The sequence below is a fragment of the Salmo salar genome, chromosome ssa01 (assembly GCF_905237065.1).
Source record: "Salmo salar chromosome ssa01, Ssal_v3.1, whole genome shotgun sequence".
In the NCBI taxonomy this organism is placed as follows: domain Eukaryota; kingdom Metazoa; phylum Chordata; class Actinopteri; order Salmoniformes; family Salmonidae; genus Salmo; species Salmo salar.
Genome location: NC_059442.1, coordinates 52584551 through 52607681, shown reverse-complemented (window position 1 = coordinate 52607681; position 23131 = coordinate 52584551). Strand labels below are relative to the sequence as shown.

Sequence of the window (23131 nt, the reverse complement as noted above, 5' to 3'; positions counted from 1 at the left end):
GGAACTGGGAAGCTAGTCAGGATTGATGGAAAGATGAACCAAGGCCCCCAATCAAAATCAATCCCTGAGAGGCCCCTCTCACTACCAGTGATGCATTCTCTATGAGCTGAGCTTAAACAGGTCAGTGTTCACTTGGCCACGGGACCAGACGGATTACCAGGGCGTGTAAGAGCATGCGCGGACCAACTGGCAAGTGTCTTCACTGACATTTTCTTTCCTCTCCCTGACCGTCTTTAAAACCTACATGTTTCAAGCAGACCACCATTGTCCCTGTGCCCAAGAATGCGAAGGTAACCTGCCTACATAACTACCGCCCCGTAGCACTCACGTTGGTAGCCATGACGTGCTTTGAAAGTCTGATCATGGCTCACTTCAACACCATCATCCCGGAAACCCCAGACCGACTCAATTCACATACCACCCCAACAGATCCACAGATGACGCAATCTCAATCGCACTCCACACTGCCCTTTCTCACCTGGACAAAAGGAACACCTTTGTGAGAATGCTGTTCATTGACTTCAGCTCAGCGTTCAACACCATAGTGCCCACAAAGCTCACCACTAAGCTAAGGACCCTGGGACTAAACACCTCTTTCTGTAACTGCATTCTGGACTTCCTGACTGGTCGCTTCCAGGTGGTAAGGGTAGGCAACAACACCTCTGCCATGCTGATCCTCTACACCAGGGCCCCTCAGGCGCATATTCAATATCTTGAATATGCGCCTCGTAATTGGATAAGGACGCGCACAGTTGCGTCTACAATGTGTCGTTCTTCACGTGTAGACTGTGAGAGATTGTGTGCAGCCTGAGCAAAAAAACAAGTTGCCTTTTCATGCAACTTTTTTTTTCAAATCGTTAGTTGCATCAGGCAGTCTTGGAATGTATTTAAAGTCAAAACATGTAGCCCAACGTTTGTATCACAACTAAAGTTGTATAAATAACTCTTAGCGTAATAGGACACTTTTTCTTTGCTAAGCGCTCAACACAGGATAGCCGCATGTGCACACTCCATCGGAAATCCTTTGGAGAAAAAATCCTCTTATATTCCGCTATGTTCAGTTGTATTCTTCATACTATACAAAATAATATAAAACAATACCACGGAATTCTAAGCAAATCTTGTCTAAGTGAACTAGTGTAGCCCACAGCCTTATAGCATAGCCAAATCAGGGCTTAACATAAGGACAACTCCAATTATGCTATTGTGTTCTTCTGAAATTGTCTACATTTTCTTCATATCATCTTTCTCTAGACCGGTCTAAAATAATGGATTTATTGTGATGGTGTAGGCTATAATACATGGATTTATTTGAGTTTTTAAAATGTAGATTGTTCCAAAGGTCTGCATCAGTGGATTGTAGTCTATACGTGGAAGACAGGAGGTGCTAAATGTGTTTGTTAATTAACTGTCAATTACCGGCAGTTATTTGCTTGACAATCACCGGCTGACAATTTCATGACGTCCACAGCCCTACATCCTGGGCTTTTTTTCTGTCTCAACTCCAGTGATTCAATGGCCGTGGAATGGCGTGACAGGAATGCGCTGATCACTCAGTGCTCAGCATTGCTGCCTCACACAATCAATCTTTCATTGACTAAACCAGCGCAGAGAGGGAAAGAGAGGACTGCATGGACGAAAGGACAAAGGGGTGAATGAGTCGGGAAAAATGGAGAGAATGCAACCGGGGAGGTCTCCGCTAAGGATCTGGATAAATTCAGAGTCACTCAATGTACAAGTACATTGTGTGCAAGCACAAAAAATAAATACGCCACAATTTGGAGAATGGCCATTGCAGCTCACACAAGCGAGTCCATTCAGAATTTTAAGTCCTGTTGTATTGGGAAAACATTTTATTTTTTAAAATGGGTTCAGCACTAGCCTACAGGTTTGGCGCTTAATCCGAGGTCACTGTGCAGAGAGGGGTTTAGGAACCTGGGTTTGTTTCAGGGGCTGGTGTGTATGTCAGTCTGTGTGTGGCACGGAGGGAGAAAGAGTAGCCAAACTGACTCGCTCTAGTTAGAACTTATGGCAGCAACATGTTCTTCTATCATTCCATCTGGTAGCCTGTCTTCACTGCATCAAATCGTTGTAGCTAAAGAAGCTAGCTAGTAGCTAGCTATAGTAGCCAGCGAAGTTAGCCAGCTAGCTAAAGTAGCAAGGTTACTTTGCTGTGCTCCCCAACAACTCCATTCATATGAAACAACAGCCTACCTATTGGTTGATCATTGTAGCCAACTCCTCATTTAGACAACTTAATTCCTTAATTTTAATTCCGTTTTGCTTAGATAAGAAATCTCCCACTTCATTGCTACACATGGAGCCTCTGACTGTAGCCACTTTGATTGGCCGACAACCACAATAAGCACCATGTCTTTTATTTTATTTATTTATTTATTTCACCTTTTATTTAACCAGGTAGGCAAGTTGAGAACAAGTTCTCATTTACAATTGCGACCTGGCCAAGATAAAGCAAAGCAGTTCGACAACATACAACAACACAGAGTTACACATGAAGTAAAACAAACATACAGTCAATAATACAGTAAAAAAAATAAGTCTATATACAATGTGAGCAAATGAGATGAGATAAGGGAGGTAAAGGCAAAAAGGCCATGGTGGCAAAGTAAATACAATATAGCAAGTAAAACACTGGAATGGTAGATTTGTAGTAGAAGAAAGTGCAAAGTATAAATAGAAATAATGGGGTGCAAAGGAGCAAAATAAATACAGTAGGGGAAGAGGTAGTTGTTTGGGCTAAATTATAGATGGGCTATGTACAGGTGCAGTGATCTGTGAGCTGCTCTGACAGCTGGTGCTTAAAGTTAGTGAGGGAGATAAGTGTTTCCAGTTTCAGAGATTTGTGTAGTTCATTCCAGTCATTGGCAGCAGAGAACTGGAAGGAGAGATGGCCAAAGGAGGAATTGGCTTTGGGGGTGACCAGAGAGATATACCTGCTGGAGCGCGTGCTACAGGTGGGTGCTGCTATGGTGACCAGTGAGCGGAGATAAGGGGGGACTTTACCTAGCAGGGTCTTGTAGATGACCTGGAGCCAGTGGGTTTGGCGACGAGCATGAAGCGAGGGCCAGCCAACGAGAGCGTACAGGTCGCAGTGGTGGGTAGTATATGGGGCTTTGGTGACAAAACGGATGGCACTGTGATAGACTGCATCCAGTTTGTTGACTAGGGTATTGGAGGCTATTTTGTAAATGACATCGCCGAAGTCAAGGATCGGAAGGATGGTCGGTTTTACGAAGGTATGTTTGGCAGCAAGCTTCTTGGTTACAACAATCAATGCCGGTAATACCGTATACCCCGGTATGGTACAGGAACGGTATGAAAATCTTCAACCCTAATTTGAACCACCTTCAATTCATCTTCCTCCCACCTATGTTTACTATGAAAACACATGCCAAGGGAACTGAGAATATACACTGAATGTACAAAACATTAGGAACAGTGCTCTTTCCATGACAGACTATCCAGGTGAAAGCTATGATCCCTTATCGATGTCACTTGTTACATCCACTTCAATCAGTGTAGATGAAGGGGAGGAGACAGGTTAAATAAGGATTTTTAAGCCTTGAGACATGGATTGTGTATGTGTGCCATTCCGAGGATGAATGGGCAGAACAAAAGATGTAAGTGCCTTTGAACAGAGTATGGTAGTAAGTGCCAGGCACACCTGGTTTGAGTGTGTCAAGAACTGAAACGCTGCTGGGTTTTTCACAAGTTTCCTGTGTGTCTCAAGAATGGTCCACCACACAAAGGACATTCAGCCAACTTGACACAACCGTGGGAAGCATTGGAGTCAACATGGGCCAGCATCCCTTTGGAACAGTTTTGAAACCTTGTAGTCCATTACCTGACAAATTGAGGCTGTTCTGAGTGCAAAAGGAGGTGCAACTCAATATTAGGAAGGTGTAGGCTGTGGTGCTAATGAATGCTTTTTGTGTTTCAGGTACATAACTGCTTTAACCGATTCTGAGGAAGAAGAGCAGATTGAGGCTGAGGGTCAGAGTCCATATGAACTGACTGTGATTGAGCCTCTGAATGAGTTCTCAGCCCTTCTGGAGAGGGTGGACGCTCTACACGACGGCAGCGATGGAGACAAGAGGGAGTGCCTCCGCACCATGCTGGATAAGAGGGAGCAGGTGGGCCACATCAACCAACTGTCCAAGTCTTGAGTTTGGATGTCCTAGGGCTAGTAGATATCTGTATTTGTTATAAATCACAGCAGTAGCGGACATGGGTTCACATAGTATTTGCTTTCTTTCAAACAATGTACCATGCGCTTGATTGAGCTTGCTTTGGTTTGCTTGGTGCAATGCAACAAATTTAATAGTTCCAAAAGAGCAAATCTTGCCCATCTGGCACTGTAGACAGGCCTAATCCAAAGGTGCTTACAGTATTTGAAAGAAAGCAAATACTATTTGAATCCAGGTTGGCGCAGAAGAGCGCCTAGGTGAACCCTGCCTCCAAATAAACGTCAATAATATAAAGTTTGACACTGACACCTCTCTTCTTCAGTTTGGACAGAACACTACGTTCTTATGGCGACTAGTTCGGGCCTACGTGGATGTTCATGACATCACTGCCAACCTAGAGCAAAAGAAGACCCATGCAGAGACTGGTAATAAACCACATACTGACCCTTGATCCTTAGCATTCACACCATTTACCAAAGATTAGGGTTATACAATTCCAGAAGCTTTCCGAAAATGACCAGGTTTTTATTTCCCAAAAATCTGAAGTTTTTCAGAAATCCCCCAATTCTGAGGTTTGTGTCCAGAAATGTGCATCCATAACAGAGCTCCTAGCAGCTCCTGGTATTGGAGCCATGTAAGGTAATTTGCACAGCTGGTTCTGCAGGCCACCCACTTGTTGGCATTGTCCACTTCTCAGAGTGGCCTGAAAGTAGTCCTGAACTGAATGACACTTGGAAAACTAACCCAGTTGGCATGAAACTCTAGTATCCATACTATGACCTCAGTCAGCCAGTTTGAGATCTGGCCACAGAGCGAATTGGGAGGATCTGATGAAGAAGTACTCACAACTATATGTGCATCACCAATAATGCACGATGAACAATTGACAGGGTCTATTCCTCCATATTAAATGATCTTAAGGAATAAGAGTTGTGTGGGCTTATTTCCCCCCCATGCAATCCATCCAGCATGTTCTCATTCTTAGTTTGGCCAAAACAACACTACATATAACCGTGATCTTTTCAGATGTGCAGTATAGTATGACGTAATGCTGTGGTCAAAACAGAAACCTCTCTAAAATAGCTTCTATAAAAGGCAATAAATAATGATGTATTCTCTTTGAACACACAACCCATAATGTTTGTACTATACAGCTGTGATTGCATGCACCACTTCCCAGTGAACAGAGGTGTTCCCTCCCCCAAAAGTTTTTTTAATGCGTTATGCTTGCATGCTTTTCTTTTTTTCCCCCTGCCTTTGCCAAATATCCATCCCTTGCATTGCTTGTTAGCAAAGTTACAACTCTCAACGCTCTTTGCATGTCTTGTGTTACACTGTAACTAGTCTCTCGTTGCCATACCACCAAAATCATATCATTGTCATGCCTCCCTCTGAGATTGTTTTGTATTGCAAAAATGTTTTGAATAGTCCACTGGCTCCCAGCAGCAAGATTTTAGTTGGATGTTACATTTCAAGAACCCTCCCTCACATGCCCGTAGAAGTGGTGCTGTGTGTTATGTGCATCACTATTTTCCGTAGGACACAGTTTGTAGATTTGTTACGTGTGCTTGTTATCAAGTGTGGCTAACTTTGCGATTTATATTTATTGAAAGTGGATTACGCTGGTAAAGTCGAACGTCACAACACGTTCTAAACTGCTCTGGTGACACACACACTTTTTGCCTTGTCTCCATTCATCCACATGGCTGCGCTTTGCTGCCACTGAAAAAATCTTGCACATTTTTTTTTTTTTTTGTAAGGACCCAAAAACAGGCACTGGGAGGACCTATTCAAGTAAATAAATATATTTTGAAAAGTAGGTTAACTGAGCTGCTAGCTAGCTAACTTTGCACACTGTTTAGCTAAGTTAATTAAATGTCAGCAGCAAGCTAACGTTCTATTACCTAGCTATCTTGATGTAATCATTGTTTTTAATTTACAGTCTCCAAATGCATTTGTAGATAACATCCATGGAAGAGGGTGAAATTGTAGCTCCAGCTGTCAGTGAAGGGAGAGCTTAGGCAACTGGATAGGGCAGGTGACTTTGTGGGAGGACATTATGAAAAGTTTACAGATCCAGTTACAGTACTAGAGTGAAAAACTTTGAGGACAGACATACTGTAATACCAACATAATATTCAGTGATGTATTATGAAACCTGTTTTCTTTTTATGTTTTCTGTCCTCAAATATGGAGCACTGTGAAAGCCTGTGTTTGCAGATGAAGCGAGAAGTCCCAATGAATGTCCCAAGAGAGAAATGGTGCATATCCATACAGGATCTACCCCAGTGTTTTACCCAAAAGGCTCAGACTTTTTGGTTTTCATCTACACTTGCCGCCACCTGTTTCTCACTGGGCCATGGCTCCAGCAGACCTGCTCTCACTTGGGGCCAAAGCCGGGCCACTGGTATTTTTCATTTTGCATTTACATTATTATTTTTTATTTCACCTTTATTTAACCAGGTAGGCTAGTTGAGAGCAAGTTTTCATTTGCAACTGCGACCTGGCCAAGATAAAGCATAGCAATTCGACACATACAACAACACAGTTACACATGGAATAAACAAAACATACAGTCAATAATACAGTAGAACAAAATAAAACAAAGTCTATATACAGTGAGTGCAAATGAGGTAAGTTAAGGCAATAAATAGGCCGTGGTGGCGAAGTATTTACAATATAGCAATTAAACACTGGAATGGTAGATGTGCAGAAGATGAATGTGCCAATAGAGATACTGGGGTGCAAAGGAGCAAGATGAATAAATACAGTATGGGGATGAGGTAGATAGATGGGCTATGTGCAGTGATCTGTGAGCTGCTCTGACAGCTGGTGCTTAAAGCTAGTGAGGGAGATATGAGTCTCCAGCTTCAGAGATTTTTGCAGTTCGTTCCAGTCATTGGCAGCAGAGAACTGGAAGGAAAGACGACCAAAGGAGGAATTGGCTTTGGGGGTGACCAGTGAGATATACCTGCTGGAGCGCGTGCTACGAGTGGGTGCTGCTATGGTGACCAGTGAGCTGAGATAAGGCGGGGCTTTACCTAGCAGAGACTTGTAGATAACCTGTAGCCAGTGGGTTTGGCAACGAGTATGAAGCGAGGGCCAACCAACGAGAGCGTACAAGTCACAATGGTGGGTAGTGTATGGGGCTTTGGTGACAAAACGGATGGCACTGTGATAGACTGCATCCAGTTTGTTGAGTAGAGTGTTGGGAGGCTATTTTATAGATGACATCACCGAAGTCGAGGATCGGTAGGATGGTCAGTTTTACAAGGGTATGTTTGGCAGCATGATTGAAGGATGCTTTGTGGCGATATAGGAAGCCGATTCTAGATTTAATTTTGGATTGGAGATGCTTAATGTGAGTCTGGAAGGAGAGTTTACAGTCTAACCAGACACCCAGGTATTTGTAGTTGTCCACGTATTCTAAGTCAGAGCCGTCCAGAGTAGTGATGCTGGACGGGCGAGCAGGTGCGGGCAGTGATTGATTGAATAGCATGCATTTAGTTTTACTTGCGTTTAAGAGCAGTTGGAGGCCACGGAAGGAGAGTTGTATGTCATTGAAGCTCATCTGGAGGTTAGTTAACAGTGTCCAAAGAAGGGCCAGATGTATACAGAATGGTGTGATCTGCGTAGAGGTGGATCAGAGAATCACCAACAGCAAGAGCAACATCATTGATGTGTACAGAGAAGAGAGTCGGCCCGAGAATTGAACCCTGTGGCACACCCATAGACTGCCAGAGGTCCGGACAACAGGCCCTCCGATTTGACACACTGAACTCTGAGAAGTAGTTAGTAAACCAGGCGAGGCAATCATTTGAGAAACCAAGGCTATTGAGTCTGCCGATGAGGATGTGGTGATTGACAGAGACGAAAGCCTTGGCCAGGTCGATGAATACGGCAGCACAGTAATGTCTCTTATCGATGGCGGTTATGATGTCGTTTAAGACCTTGAGCGTGGCTGAGGTGCACCCATGACCAGCTCTGAAACCAGATTGCATAGCGGAGAAGGTACGGTGGGATTCAAAATGGTCGGTAATCTGTTTGTTAACTTGGCTTTCGAAGACCTTAGAAAGACAGGGTAGGATAGATATAGGTCTGTAGCAGTTTGGGTCTAGTGTCACCCCCTTTGAAGAGGGGGGATGACTGCGGCAGCTTTCCAATATTTTGGAATCTCAGACGATACAAAAGAGAGGGTGAACAGGCTAGTAATGGGGGTTGCAACAATTTCGGCAGATCATTTTAGAGAGGGTCCAGATTGTCTAGCCCGGCTGATTTGTATGGGTCCAGATTTTGCAGCTCTTTCACAACATCAGCTATCTGGATTTGGGTGAAGGAGAAATGGTGGTGGCTTTGGCGGGTTGCTGTGGCGGGTGCCGGGCAGTTGACCGGGGTAAGGGTTGCCAGGTGGAAAACATGGCCAGCCGTAGAGAAATGCTTATTGAAATTCTCAACTATAGTGGATTAATCGGTGGTAACAGTGTTTCCTAGCCTCAGAGCAGTGGGCAGCTGGGAGGAGGCGCTCTTATTCTCCATGGACTTTTCAGTGTCCCAGAACTTTTTTAAGTTAGTACTACAGGATGCAAATTTCCGTTTGAAAAAGCTAGCCTTAGCTTTTCTAACTGCCTGTGTATATTTGTTCCTAACTTCCCTGAAAAGTTGCATATCATGGGGGCTATTCGATGCTAATGCAGAACGCCACAGGATGTTTTTGTGCTGGTCAAGGGCAGACAGGTCTGGAGTGAACCAAGGACTATATCTATTCCTAGTTATACAGTTTTTGAGTGGGGCATGCTTATTTAAGATGGTGAGGAAGGCACTTTTAAAGAATAGCCAAGCATTATCTACTGACGGGATGAGGTCAATGTCATTCCGGGATACCCCGGCCAGGTCGATTAGAAAGGCCTGCTCGCAGAAGTGCTTTAGGGAGCGTTTGACAGTGATGAGGGGTGGTCGTTTGGTCGCAGACCCATTACGGATGCAGGCAATGAGGCAGTGATCGCTGAGATCTTGATTGAAAACAGCAGAGGTGTATTTGGTGGGCGAGTTAGTTAGGATGACATCTATGAGGGTGCCCGTGTTTACGGATTTGGGGTTCTACCTGGTAGGTTCATTGATAATTTGTGTGAGATTGAGGGCATCAAGCTTAGATTGTAGGATGGCCGGACTGTTAAGCATGTCCCAGTTTAGGTCACCTAGTAGCACGAGCTCAGAAGATAGATGGGGGGCAATCAATTCACATATGGTATCGAGGGCACAGCTGGGGGCAGAGGGAGGTCTATAGCAAGCGGCAACAGTGAGAGACTTGTTTCTGGAAAGGTGCATTTTTAGAAGTAGAAGCTCGAATTGTTTGGGTACAGACTTGGATAGCCTGCAGAGTTCTGTATTACTATCTTTGCAGTAGATTGCAACACCGCCCCCTTTGGCAGTTCTATCTTGGCGGAAAATGTTATAGTTAGCGATGGAGATTTCAGGGTTTTTGGTGGTTTTCCTAAACCAGGATTCAGACACGGCTAAGACATCTGGGTTGGCAGAGTGTGCTAAAGCAGTGAGTAAAACAAACTTAGGGAGTAGGCTTCTAATGTTAACATGCATGAAGCCAAGGCTTTTACGGTTACAGAAGTCAACAAATGAGAGCGCCTGGGGAATGGGAGTGGAGCTAGGCACTGCAGGACCTGGATTAACCTCCACATCACCAGAGGAACAGAGGAGAAGTAGGATAAGGGTACGGCTAAAGGCTATACGATCTGGCCGTCTAGCACGTTCGGAACAGAGAGTAAAAGGAGCAGGTTTCTGGGCACGATAGCATAGATTCAAGGCATAGTGTACAGACAAAAGTAAGGTAGGATGTGAGTACATTGGAGGTAAACCTAGGCATTGAGTAATGATGAGAGAGATATATAGTCTCTAGAGACGTTTAAACCAGGTGATGTCATCGCATATGTAGGAGATGGAACAACATGGTTGGTTAAGGCATATTGAGCAGGGCTTGAGGCTCTACAGTGAAATAAGACAGTAATCACTAACCAGGACAGTAATGGACGAGGCATATTGATATTAGAGAGAGGCATGCGTAGCCAAGTGAACATATGGGTCCAGTGAGTGGTTGGGCTGACTGGGAACACGGCGATTCAGACAGTTAGCAGGCCCATGCTAACAGTTAGTAGGCCGGGGCTAAACAAGCTAGCAGTTAGCAGACCGGGGCTGGCAATCTAGCAGTTAGCAGACCGGGTTAGTGTAACAGTGTAGGTTCCGTCCGTCTCTTCGCCCCAACCCGGGCTCGAACCAGGGACCCTTGCACACATCAACAACTGACACCCACGAAGCATCGTTACCCATCGCGCCACAAAAGCCGCGGCCCTTGCAACGCAAGGGGAAACCCTACTTCAAGTCTCAGAGCGAGTGACGTCACCGATCGAAACGCTAACTAACTAGCCATTTCACATCGGTTACATTAGCAAGCAAGCAGTTGGCAGACCGGGTTAGCAAGCAAGCAGTTGGCAGACCGGGGCTAGCAGTTAGCAGACTGGGGCAGGCAAGCTAGCAGTTAACAGACCGCGGCTAGCAAGTTAGCCTTTGGGGGACGTCGCGATGGGGGTAAGTCTGTTTTTGCCTCTTCGTGCGGTGACGTCGATAGACCAGTCGTGGAATTATTAGGGTTCCAAGTAGCTCTAGGTAGCTAGTAGGCCGCGGTTAGCAGAATGGGCCTTCTGCGGACGTTGCGCCTGAGGGGCCTGTTGGAATCCTCGGGCAGATTATGTCGGTATTCCAGTCGTAGAGGATCGGTGGGGTTCCATGCCCCGTACCGGCAGTAGAAGGGGTCCGGATATTGTAGCCCAGGAGTGGGCTTCGGTGGTAGCACAGGAGCCCGGGCCGGGCTTGCTTCAGGCTAATTGGTGCTTGCTCCGGGATGGAAACGCTAGCGAGGAGTAGTCACCCGGGATTGTGGTTAGCTAGTTGTGAAGATCCAGATGAAAATGTTCAGAGTTTGCGGTAGGAATCCGGGGATATGGGGGAAAAAATAATAATAGGTCCGTTATGCTCTGGTTTGAGTCACGTTGTTCGAACTGGCGAGAGCTTTCCAAGCTAAAGGTTAGCTAATGACCAGTAGCAATGGTTTGCTGACTGATAGCTGGTAGGTAGTTAGCTGGCTAGCTTCAGTTGAGGGATTCCAGATCCGAAGTAAATAGAAATACTTTAGGAAAAAACACTGATCCACGCCACATTGGGTGAGGCTGGTTGCAGGAGAGTATTTAGAAGTTGAGGTTTAGGAAAATATTTTTAAAAGATATGCGAAGAAAAAGATGTAAAAAGATATATGCAAGGGACAAGACAGGACAAAGACGTCTGACTGCTATGCCATCTTAGATTCACATTCATAACAATGGCTAACTGTGAACACCTTCTCACAAAGCAACTGTGAATACCAGCAGTATTTTTGTATAGAACATTGCTAACATGGGTTATATGTCTAGGCCTACCTATATTAGCACGTTGTATACAAAAATAAAGTTAAAACATCACACACATAATGTATAAACCGATTTAAAATTGGAGCAGTCCAACCCTTGTTGGTGTGCAGGGTTCTGTTTCAGCCCATCAATAATGAGTTGATAATCAAGTGTGCTATTGCTGGGCTGGAACAGAAGTCTGCTCACGAAGTAGATCAGGGATCAGTGGAGCAAGGTTGGCTACCGCTGGTATGGAGTTCTTTTGTTAACCTGAAATTACATTTACATTTACATGAAATGAAATGAATGAATGAAATGATGCTTTAGTTATAATTGCTTACTTATTACTACTCAAGTATCTATTGTTTAGACTAAGATGTCTAATCCTTACATACGAGTTATCTTATTTGTACATTTTGTAGTGAATTGTTGTTTCTTTTGAAGTGAAGTGTTTAAACTTATTTTAGTTGTTAAACTATTATTCAAAATGTCAATATTGATCAATCACATATCACAATCCTGCAATAAAGAGGGGAAGTGGTTCTGTGTTGTATTCTCAAATTAAAATGTATTTTTTGTCTAGTTGTAAGATCTAGTTCATGTTATTCTTTAACACAGACCCCAAAGCAAATCAGGGGGAGGAAAATAGGTTTATTCAAAGAGGATAAATCATAGATGTTATGCTGAGAGGTAGATGGAGGTTCCTTCCCTGTCCTTAGTGATTCTCTCCTGTGGTTCTCGCCAGTGAACAAAGGGACAGGATGTAGTTTATAACCCAGCCCTAGCCTGTGGTTGACCAATTAGAATGCCTTCCAATAAAACTGGGCCAATGGCCAGTATCCTATTTCAGGTAGAATATTTATCTTCAAAATATTCTTATCTCCAATATGTTTAATTTGATTGTCGTTGTCTCAGTGTATCAGCTATCTCAATGAATTTTGCATCATATGGCATAAACACTGAGTGTACAAAATTAGGAACAGTTTGTCTTCATTATATTACAGAAAAACTCTATTGACCTGAAATTAGTATTGAATGTAGGTAAAACTAAGTATGTTCTCTAGAGTCCATAAAAATAACTGATGATTTAAGCATATGAACAGTGCATTCGGAAAGTATTGAAAGTACTCCTTCACTTTTTCCACATTTTGGTATGTTAGCTTTATTAAAAAAATCCTCAATCTACACACAATACCCCATAATGACAAAGCAAAAACAGGGTTTTAGACATCTTTGCAAATGTATAAAAAAATGTAAACAAATCACATTTACATAAGTGTTCAGGACCCATTACACAGTACACAGCGATTACAGCCTCTAATCTTGTGTATGACGCTTGACACGCCTGTATTTGGGGAGTTTCTCCCATTCTTCTCTTCAGATCCTTTCAAGCTTTGTCAGGTTGGATCGGGAGTGTCAATGCACAACTATTTTCAGGTCTCTCCAGAGATGTTAGATAGTAGTTCAAGTTCGGCCTCTGGCTGGGCCACTGAAGGACATTCAGAGACTTGTCCCGAAGCCACTCCTGCGTTATCTTGGCTGTGTGCTTAGGGTCATTGTCCTGTTGGAAGGTAAACCTTCACCCCAGTCTGAGGTCCTGATCTCTCTGGAGCAGGTTTTCATCAAGGATCTCTCTATACTTGGCTCTGTTCTACTTTCCTTCAATCCTGACTAGTTTCCCAGTCCCTGCCTCTGAAAAACATCTTCACAGCATGATGCTGCCACCACCATGCTTCACCATAGGGATGGTATTGGCCAGGTGATGAGCGGTGCCTGGTTTCCTCAACACGTGATGCTTGGCATTCAGGCCAAAGAGTTCAATCTTGGTTTCAAAACCAGAGAATCTTGTTCTCATGTTCTGAGAGTCCTTTAGGTGCCTTTTGGCAAACTCCAAGCAGGCTGTCATGTGCCTTTTACTGAGGAGTGGCTTCCATCTGGCCACTCTACCATAAAGTCATGATTGGTAGAGTGCTGCAGAGATCGTTGTCCTTCTGGAAGGTTCTCCCATTTCCACAGAGGAACCTTGGAACTTTGTCAGAGTGACCATTGGTTCTTGGTCACCTCCCTGAACAAGGCAATTCTTCCCCGATTTCTCAGTTTGGCTGGGTGGCCAGCTCTAGGAAGAGTCTTGGTGGTTCCAAACTTCTTCCATTTAAGAATGATGGAGGCCATTGTGTTCTTGGGGACCTTCAATGCTGCAGACATTTTTTTGTACCCTTCCTCAGATCTGTGCCTCGACACAATCCTGTCTCGGCGCTCTACGAACAATTGCTTCGACCTCATGGCTTCGTTTTTGCTCTGACATGCACTGTCAACTGTGGGACCTTATATAGACAGGTGTGTGCCTTTCCAAATCATGTCCAATCAATTGAATTTACCACAGGTGGACTCCAATGAAGTTGTAGAAGCATCTCAAGGATGATCAATGGAAACAGGATGCATCTGAGCTCAATTTCGTGTCTCATAGCAAAGGGTCTAAATATTTATATATCAGGTATTTCTGTTTTTTATTTTTAATACATTTGCAAATTCATAAAAATCTTTCGCTTTGTCATTATGGGGTATTGTGTGTAGATTGATAAAAACAATAGTGTGTAGATTGATAAGTTAATACATTTTTGAATAAGGCTGTAACGTAACAAAATGTGGAAGAAGCTTGCAAATATCTGGGCATCTGACAGGATGAAAAGCTGTCTTTTAAAAAGCTTATTGATGACTTAGTTAAAAAGCTAAGAGTAAAAATGTACTTATTCTATAGAAATAGGTCCTGCCTCTCGCTAAATAGTAGAAAGCAGATTATTCAGTCAACGTTCCTTTCGGTCCTAGACTGGTGACATCATCTATATACAGTTGAAGTCGGAAGTTCACGTACACTTAGGTTGGAGTCATTTAAAACTCGTTTTTCAACCACTCCACAAATTTGTTGTTAAACTACAGTTTTGGCAAGTTGGTTAGGACATCTACTTTGTGCATGACAAGTAATTTTTCCAACAGTTGTTTGCAGACAGATTATTTCACTTATAATTCACTATATCACAATTCCAGTGGGTCAGAAGTTTACATACACTAAGTTGACTGGGTCTTTAAACAGCTTGGAAAATTCCAGAAAGTGATGTCATGGCTTTAGAAGCTTCTGATAGGCTAATTGACATTATTTGAGTAAATTGGAGGTGTACATGTGGATGTATTTCAAGGCCTACCTTCAAACTCAGTGCCTCTTTGCTTGACATCATGGGAAAATCAAAAGAAATCAGCCAAGACCTCCAGAAAAAAAAATTGTAAATCACAAGTCTGGTTCATCCTTGGAAGCAATTTCCAAACGCCTGAAGGTACCACGCACATCTGTACAAACAATAGTATGCAAGTATAAACACCATGGGACCACGCAGCCATCATACCGCTCAGGAAGGAGATGCGTTCTGTCTCCTAGAGATGAATGTACTTTGGTGCAAAAAGTGAAAGTCAATCCCAGAACAACAGCAAAGGACCTTGTGAAGATGCTGGAGGAAACAGGAACAAAAGTATCTATATCCACAGTAAAACGAGTCCTATATCGACATAACCTGAAAGGCCGCTCAGCAAGGAAGAAGCCACTGCTCCAAAACCGCCATAAAAAAGCCAGACTACGGTTTGCAACTGCACATGCAGACAAAGATTGTATTTTTTGGAGAAATGTCCTCTGGTCTGTTGAAACAAAAATACTTTTACATTACATTTGAGTCATTTAGCAGACGCTCTTATCCCGAGCGACTTACACATTTCATACATTTTTTTTTCTTCTACGTACTGGTCCCCCATGGGAATCGAACCCACAACACTGGCGTTGCAAATGTAATAAAGATAATCTAACGTTTTACCTAATGATATATAAGGAGGGCATTTGCACAACATGTTTCACAACAGCACACAACAAAACTCCAGAGACATATTGAGCAACCAACTGATACCAATCACGACCACACCCAGAGACTGATGGCGGACTAAGCACTCACACAAAAATGTCAAGACATGAAAGCACCCTAGCCACACGAACTGACCACTGGTGTAAAGAACAACATTCCATGAATATCGCAAGCACCCAGACACGAATTACCAGAAATACACACACACACACACACACTTAGGTGTGTTGGACTCCGAGGACAAAGGACACTTTCAAGTGCCAATGGGAAGTCGACACCACCTGGAGAATGGACCGTCCCTCCACTCATCGACCAGTCAGGAGAGCGGACCTACTAGACTCAACGTCAACACACTGTTATTTCATTGTATAAATTGGATGTACACTATGTTTCGGGGCTCTCTTCTGCTAGTTCCCTATGAGCTAAACGAAGGAGTCCGTGCATGCTTTGCCAAATATCTTTGTCTCATAATAAACTGCCTTACTATAAACTGAATCACCCGGTCCAACGTCTTGACTTGGTCTCCTTCTCAAATAACTAATCATCAACACAAACACCATGTTCTACAACTGAGCCACACGGGACCACACAAAATAGAACTGTTTGTCCATAATGACCATCATTATGTTTGTAGGAAAAAGGGGGAGGCTTGCAAGCCGAGGAACACCATCCCAACTGTGAAGCACGGGGGTGGCAGCATCATGTTGTGGGGGTGCTTTGCTGCAGGGGGGACTGGTGCACTTCACAAAATAGATGGTATCATGAGGAAAGAAAATTATGTGGATATATTGAAGCAACATCTCAAGACATCAGTCAGGAAGTTAAAGCTTGGTTGCAAATGGGTCTTCCAAATGGACAATGACCCCAAACACACTTCCAAAAATGTGGCAAAATGGCTTATTGGAGTGGCCATCACAAAGCGCTGACCTCAATCCTATAGCAAATTTGTGGGCAGAACTGAAAAAGCATGTGAGAGCAAGGAGGCCTATAAACCTGACTCAGTTACACCAGCTCTGTCAGGAGGAATTGGCTGAAATTCACCCAACTTATTGTGGGAAGCTTGTGGAAGGCTACCTGAAACGTTTGACCCAAGTTAAAATAATTTAAAGCAACGCTACCAAATACTCAATGAGTGTATGTAAACTTCTGACCCGTTGGGAATGTGATGAATGAAATAAAAGCTGAAATAAATCATTCTCTCTCCTATTATTCTGACATTTCACATTCTTAAATAAAGTGGTGATCCTAACTGACCTGAGACAGGGGATTTTTACTAGGATTAAATGTCTGGAATTGTGAAAAACGGCATTTAAATGTATTTGGCCAAGGTGTATGTAAACTTCCAACTTCAACTGTATTTTGATTTGTTTCACACTTTTTTGGTTACCAGCAGTATGCCTGGCTTTGAGGTCCAGAGTTGAGTTTGAGGGAGATGAACAGTACATGTTTGCTCTCTGTATCACTGACTCTGGACAAGCTAGATACTGGGCTGTTTTTATTAACATATTGTTGGCTTTATAATTGTGAGAGGAATGGAACTAGCTAGTAGCTAATGGTAGTTAAAATCAGCAAAAAAAGAAATGTCCTCTCACTGTCATCTGTGTTTATTTTCAGCAAACTTAATAACATGTGTAAATATTTGTATGAACATAAGATTCAACAACTGAGACATAAACTGAACAAGTTCTACAGACGTGTGACTAACAGAAATGGACTGGTGTGTCCCTGAACAAAGTAACAGTCAGTATCTGGTGTGGCCACCAGCTGCATTAAGTACTGTAGTGCATCTCCTCATGGACTGATTTGCCAGTTCATGCTGTGAGATGTTACCCCACTTTTCCACCAAGGCACCTGCAAGTTCCCGGACATTTCTGGGGGGAATGGCCCTAGCCCTCACCCTCCGATCCAACAGGTTCCAGACATGCCCAATAGGATTGGCAATGGCAGAACACTGATATTCCTGTCTTGCAGGAAATCACGCATAGAACGAGTAGTATGGCTGGTGGCATTGTCATGCTGGAGGGTCATGCCAGAATGAGCCTGTAGGAAGGGTACCACATGAGGGAGGAGGATGTCTTCCTTGTAAAGCACAGCGTTTAGATTGCTTGCAATGACAACAACCTCAGTCCGATGACGCTGTGACACACCGCCCCAGACCATGACGGACCCTCCGCCTCCAAATCGATCCTGCTCCAGAGTACAGGCCTCAGTGTAACGCTCATTCATTTGACGATAAACGCGAATCCGATCATCACCCCTGCTGAGTCAATACCGCGACTCGTCATTGAAGAGCACTTTTTGCCAGTCCTGTCTGGTCCAGCGACGGTAAGTTTGTGCCCATAGGCGATGTTGTTGCCGGTGATGTCTGGTGAGGACCTGCCTTACAACAGGCCTACAAGCCCTCAGGCCAGCCTCTCAGCCTATTGCGGACAGTCTGAGCACTGATGGAGGGATTGTGCGTTCCTGGTGTAACTCGGGCAGTTGTTGTTGCCATCCTGTACCTGTCCCGCAGGTGTGATGTTCAGATGTACCGATCCTGTGCAGGTGTTGTTGCACGTGGTCTGTCACTGCGAGGACGATCAGCTGTGCGTCCTGTCTCCCTGTAGCGCTGTCTTAGGTGTCTCACAGTACAGACATTGAAATGTATTGCTCTGGCCACATCTGCAGTCCTCATGCTTCCTTGCAGCATGCCTAAGGCACGTTCACGCAGATGAGCAGGGACCCTGGGCATCTTGCTTTTTCAGAGTCAGTAGAAAGGCCTCTTTAGTGACTTAAATTTTCATAACTGTGACCATAATTGCCTACTGTCTGTTAAGCTGTTAGTGTCTTAACGATCGTTCCACAGGTGCATGTTCATTAATTGTTTATGGTTCATTGAACAAGCATGGGAAACAGTGTTTAAACCCTTTACAATGAAGATCTGTGAAGTTATTTGGATTATCTTTGAAAGACAGGGATGTTTCTTTTTTTGCTGAGTTTAGATATACCGATGTAGCATACAAGGTTATCTGACTTTTCTCAAAACTAACTTCATTGTGGCTAGCTACTTCTTGTCCCTCATGCTAGCCTGCACAGCCAAATAATCACTCCAGCATTGTATACCATTTCTCCCCTCTTGCTGCAGCTTCGCTGTGAAAACATTTTAGAACGTTTGCAGCACATTGGTTTTCTCACCCGTGCTTATTTGGTTAACATTTTTTGTTGCTGCTACGGCACTAGTCTGGTGAGCACCCTTGGCGCTCTGCCCAAGCAAAGCGTGATTTGTTCGACGTGTTGTGAGGCGTCACTGGGTTTCCACCAATCTAGCTTATTTCTGCCATTGAACTTCCCCTGGCTTCTAGTGATGGGAAGTTTGGCTCTTTTCACTGACTTTTTGACTCGTTCAGTCAAAATAAATATTTTTACTAATTTCGTTCATTTGAGTCCAGAGCACGCAGGACCCCCTACCAACGAACGATTAACTGAAAACTCGTCATGATTCTGCAAGCCTCTCTTTTTCATGTTGTTCACCATCAGCAGAAAGGAAGAGGCGAAGTGAGAGGTTTCACTCTCGCCAAAATCTGTCCAAAATAAGTCCAATGCCTTTCTATGGGTTTATTTTGGACCTAAGCTTGTCGCCTGCTTTGACGCTTTTGGGACAACGACTCCCATTTGTTAGGGCGGAGAGGGGCTTGGTGAAGCTGTCATTTCTGACTGAGACTTGTAAAAGTATGCTTTAAACAATGTACATTTGTTAATTGCTAGGCATACAAATCAGATTATTGATACATTTTGAACCGAGGTCTAGTTGTGGACGCAACTGGACTACATTGTGAACGACTCTTGGTGGAATGCATTGCTTGACTGCCATGAGGGTGATAAGCACAATATCATTCGCAAACTGCAGCAACCCAAATGATTTGTGTTCGAGTTCCTTGAGCAAAGGCTGTGTGCTTGTTTTGGTTCAACAAAGATTTCTCTAACATTCAATAATAAATTAATTGCATTCGTTCTTGCGCCATGCAATCAATTATCGGTTCTTCTCTATGCTGCCTACAACATTATCTTTTTTTCCTGCGCTCATACAGTGCATTTGGGAAATTATTCAGACCTTTTTTACTTTTTCCACATTTTGTTACGTTAAAGCCTTAATTGGGTTAAATACACATTTTTACTACTCAATCTACACACAATACCCCATAATGACAAGGCAAAAACAGGTTTTCAGAAATGTAAAAAATAAACACACCTTATTTACATAAGTATTCAGACCCTGATAAGAGACTCGAAATTGAGGTCAGGTACATCCTGTTTCCATTGATCGTCCTTAAGATGTTTCTACAACTTGATTTGGAGTCCACCGGTGGTAAATTCAATTGATTGGACATGATTTGGAAAGGCACACACCTGTCTATATAATGTGCCACAGTTGACTGCATGTCAGAGCAAAAACCAAGCCGTGAGGTCACAGGAATTGTCCGTAGAGCTCCGAGACAGGATTGTGTCGAAGCACAGATCTGGGGAAGGACACCCAACAACAACAAAAAAGCTGGGGCATTGAAGGTCCCCAAGAACACAGTGGCCTCCATCATTCTTAAATAGAAGAAGTCTGGAACCACCAAGACTCTTCTTGGAGCTAGCCGCCCGGCCAAACTGAGCAATCGGAGGGGAAGGGCCTTGGTCAGGGAGGTGACCAAGAACCCGATGGTCACAGGTACAGATTTCCTCTGTGGAGATGTTGTCCTTCTGGAATGTTCTCCCGTCTCTGCAGCACTCCACCAATCAGGCCTTTACGGTAAAGTGGCCAGATGGAAGCCTCTCCTCAGTAAAAGACACATGACAACCTGCTTGGAGTTTGCCAAAAGGCACCTAAAGACTCTCAGACCATGAGAAACAAGATTCTCTGGTCTGATGAAACTTAGATTAAACTCTTTGTCCTGAGTGCCAAGCGTCACGTCTGGAGGAACCTGGCACCATCCCTACGGTGAAGCATGGTGGTGGCAGCATCATGCTGTGGAGATGTTTTTCAGTGGCATGGACTGTGAGACAAGTCAGGATCGAGGCAAAGATGAACGGAGCAAAGTACAGAGGTACTTGATGAAAACCTTATCCAGAGCGCTCAGGACCTCAGACTTTGGCAAAGGTTCACCTTCCAACAGGACAATGACCCTAAGCACACAGCCAAGACAACACAGGAGTGGCTTCGGGACAAGTCTCTGAATGTCCTTGAGTGGCCCAGCCAGAGGCCGGACTTGAACACGATCGAACATCTCTGGAGAGACCTGAAAATAGCTGTGCAGCAATGCTCCCCTTCCAACCTGACCGAGCTTGAGAGGATCTACAGAGAAGAATGGGAGAAACTCCCCAAATACAGGGGTGCCACGCTTGAAGCGTCATACCCAAGAAGACTCGAGGCTGTTATTGCTGCCAAAGGCGCTTCAACAAAGTACTGAGTAAAATCCTGTCTCGGAGCTCTACGGACAATTTTATCAATTTTAGAATAATGCTGTGACGTAACAAAATGTGTAAAAAGTCTGAATACTTTCCCGAAGACACTGTATATATGCCTAATACATTTGTATATACTGTATATGACGTGAACAAACATGTGCTTCCGGTATTGTGTATACTGAGGTCGTGTTTTCCTGCAGTAGCTTTATTCATGTCCTTTTTCTCTCCCTTCAGGGAAGAAAGTTGGCGAGGAAGCCGTAAAGCTGAACCCTATGTGTGCCGAAAGTCATCAGTGGTGAGTCTTTTTCACTCTAGCCATACACTACACGTACATCATCTTAAACCTATGTTCCAATCCTAGATGGGAAACTCAATTAGTTTGTAACCCTAAAGTTATGTAACTTATGGCTTGGTACTATGTCAATTTATCCACTCAAATCCCAAAGAGTGAATGTTCTTACCTCTCCTTGCATGTCCACTCCATTGATTGCATATATTTTAGCCTCAATGTTGTTAGCATGAGTACATTTGACTCAGCCCTGAAAGTGAGTCACTCACTTCCTCCAACAACCATCTATGACCTCATTGGCTGTGTAGTGTGCACTATGCACACACCCACATTTCCAGACATGTACAAGCACATTGAAGTGAACTAGGTAAACAGAGGCTAGTGTTAAAACCTACTTGAGGTGTGTGTGTGTGTGTGTGTGTGTGTGTGTGTGTGTGTGTGTGTGTGTGTGTGTGTGTGTGTGTGTGTGTGTGTGTGTGTGACTATACTTGTGGGGACTTTGGAGTCCCCAGAAGATTAGTAAACAAACAAAAAGAATTACAAATTTTCTGGCTTTTTGTTAGTCCCCACAGGGTCAAATGCTATTTCTAGGGTGTTTAGGGTTAAGGTTAAAATTGCATTCAATATATTATTATTTATTCCAGTCTTTTACCATAATAATTTTTGGAGTGAACACGTTGTTTGCAGAGCCACAACCTATGCTACACTTGTGAGAAACACGTTTTAGTTTATTTAGTTCCATTTACGAGTTTTGTCAATTTAGTCATTGTCTTTTGGAGCGCTCCTGTCAATGTTGAGTAAGGATGCCCACATTGACATATGGCCTACAGGCTACTTGGCCTACGCGCAAATGTAGGCATATAAATGTGCCCATTTGTGGATCTAATAGTATTTCTGATTGGCTTAACGCACCACCACTAATAAGCTGTGGAGCTTCTTTTTTCACCACAAACAGCAAGCAATCAAACTCTGTTTTTACATCAACTGAGAATAACAATAGTTCCTCAATGTATTTGAAAAATCTTTCCAGCTCTCTCCTTTAAGATAACCACTCAAAAAATGTCATGCTCTTATCCAGTGGAAACATCATAAAATGATTACTTCTTATCCCTTGCTCAAATAGCCCACAGCTGTGTCTGTCCAGGAGCTCACTGGTGCTGGAAACTCTGAGGGCCAGAATATTTTATACAATGTTGCAAGTTTGCTAGCACAGCTTCGGGCCAGACCCAAGTTAATAGTTGATACAATGTTTCAAGTTGCATACAGGCCATGCATAGCCATAGGGCGGTGCACAATTGGCCCAGCGCCGTCCGGGTTTAGCTGGGGTAGGTCGTTATTGTAAATATGACTTTGTTCTTAACTGACTTGCCTAGTTAAATAAAAGAAAAAATAGCCAATGTGATTTCTAGGATATTATTTTATAATTTTTTTATTCTACTTGCAGGCTGCAATTGTTTTATTTGTTGGCTTTATAGGCCATTTTTACATAGTTGGTAATGGCAATAGAAGTTACTTTTTAGGTTTGTCATTTTCATTTAGATTTGGATAAAACATTTATTAACCACATGATGAATGAATCTGTTCCACGAAAAGGTGCATATGAAAACCCTAACTGGCACTCAGATTGGTAGAAATAGTAAGATAAATTGGCATTCCACATGAGAAAGGTTGCCGACTCCTTGTGCAACCTATAACCAGCAACTTCAGGAGAGTAATGGCAAAATCTGCGAAAGCCAGTAGGAGCGGGAGGAGAATAGTTGGGTTAGGTTACGTTTTTTTTTTCTTCTGGTTATCTTGATCTCTACAGTGCCTTGCAAATGTATTCATCCCCCTTTGAGTTTTTTTCCTAAT

At 43.5% G+C, this 23131-nt stretch overlaps 1 protein-coding gene across 3 annotated transcripts in view; it reads left to right on the top strand.

Moving 5' to 3' along the window:
* LOC106604820 (regulator of microtubule dynamics protein 2) overlaps window positions 1-23131 on the top strand; it is a 94167-nt gene that overhangs the window by 34884 nt on the left and 36152 nt on the right. For all 3 annotated transcript variants that reach the window (XM_014199876.2, XM_014199869.2, XM_045719478.1), the window contains exons 3-5: window positions 3962-4154; window positions 4531-4633; window positions 21226-21286. In XM_014199876.2, coding sequence (XP_014055351.2) covers window positions 3962-4154; window positions 4531-4633; window positions 21226-21286 — 357 coding nt within the window. The remainder of the gene's footprint in view (window positions 1-3961; window positions 4155-4530; window positions 4634-21225; window positions 21287-23131) is intronic.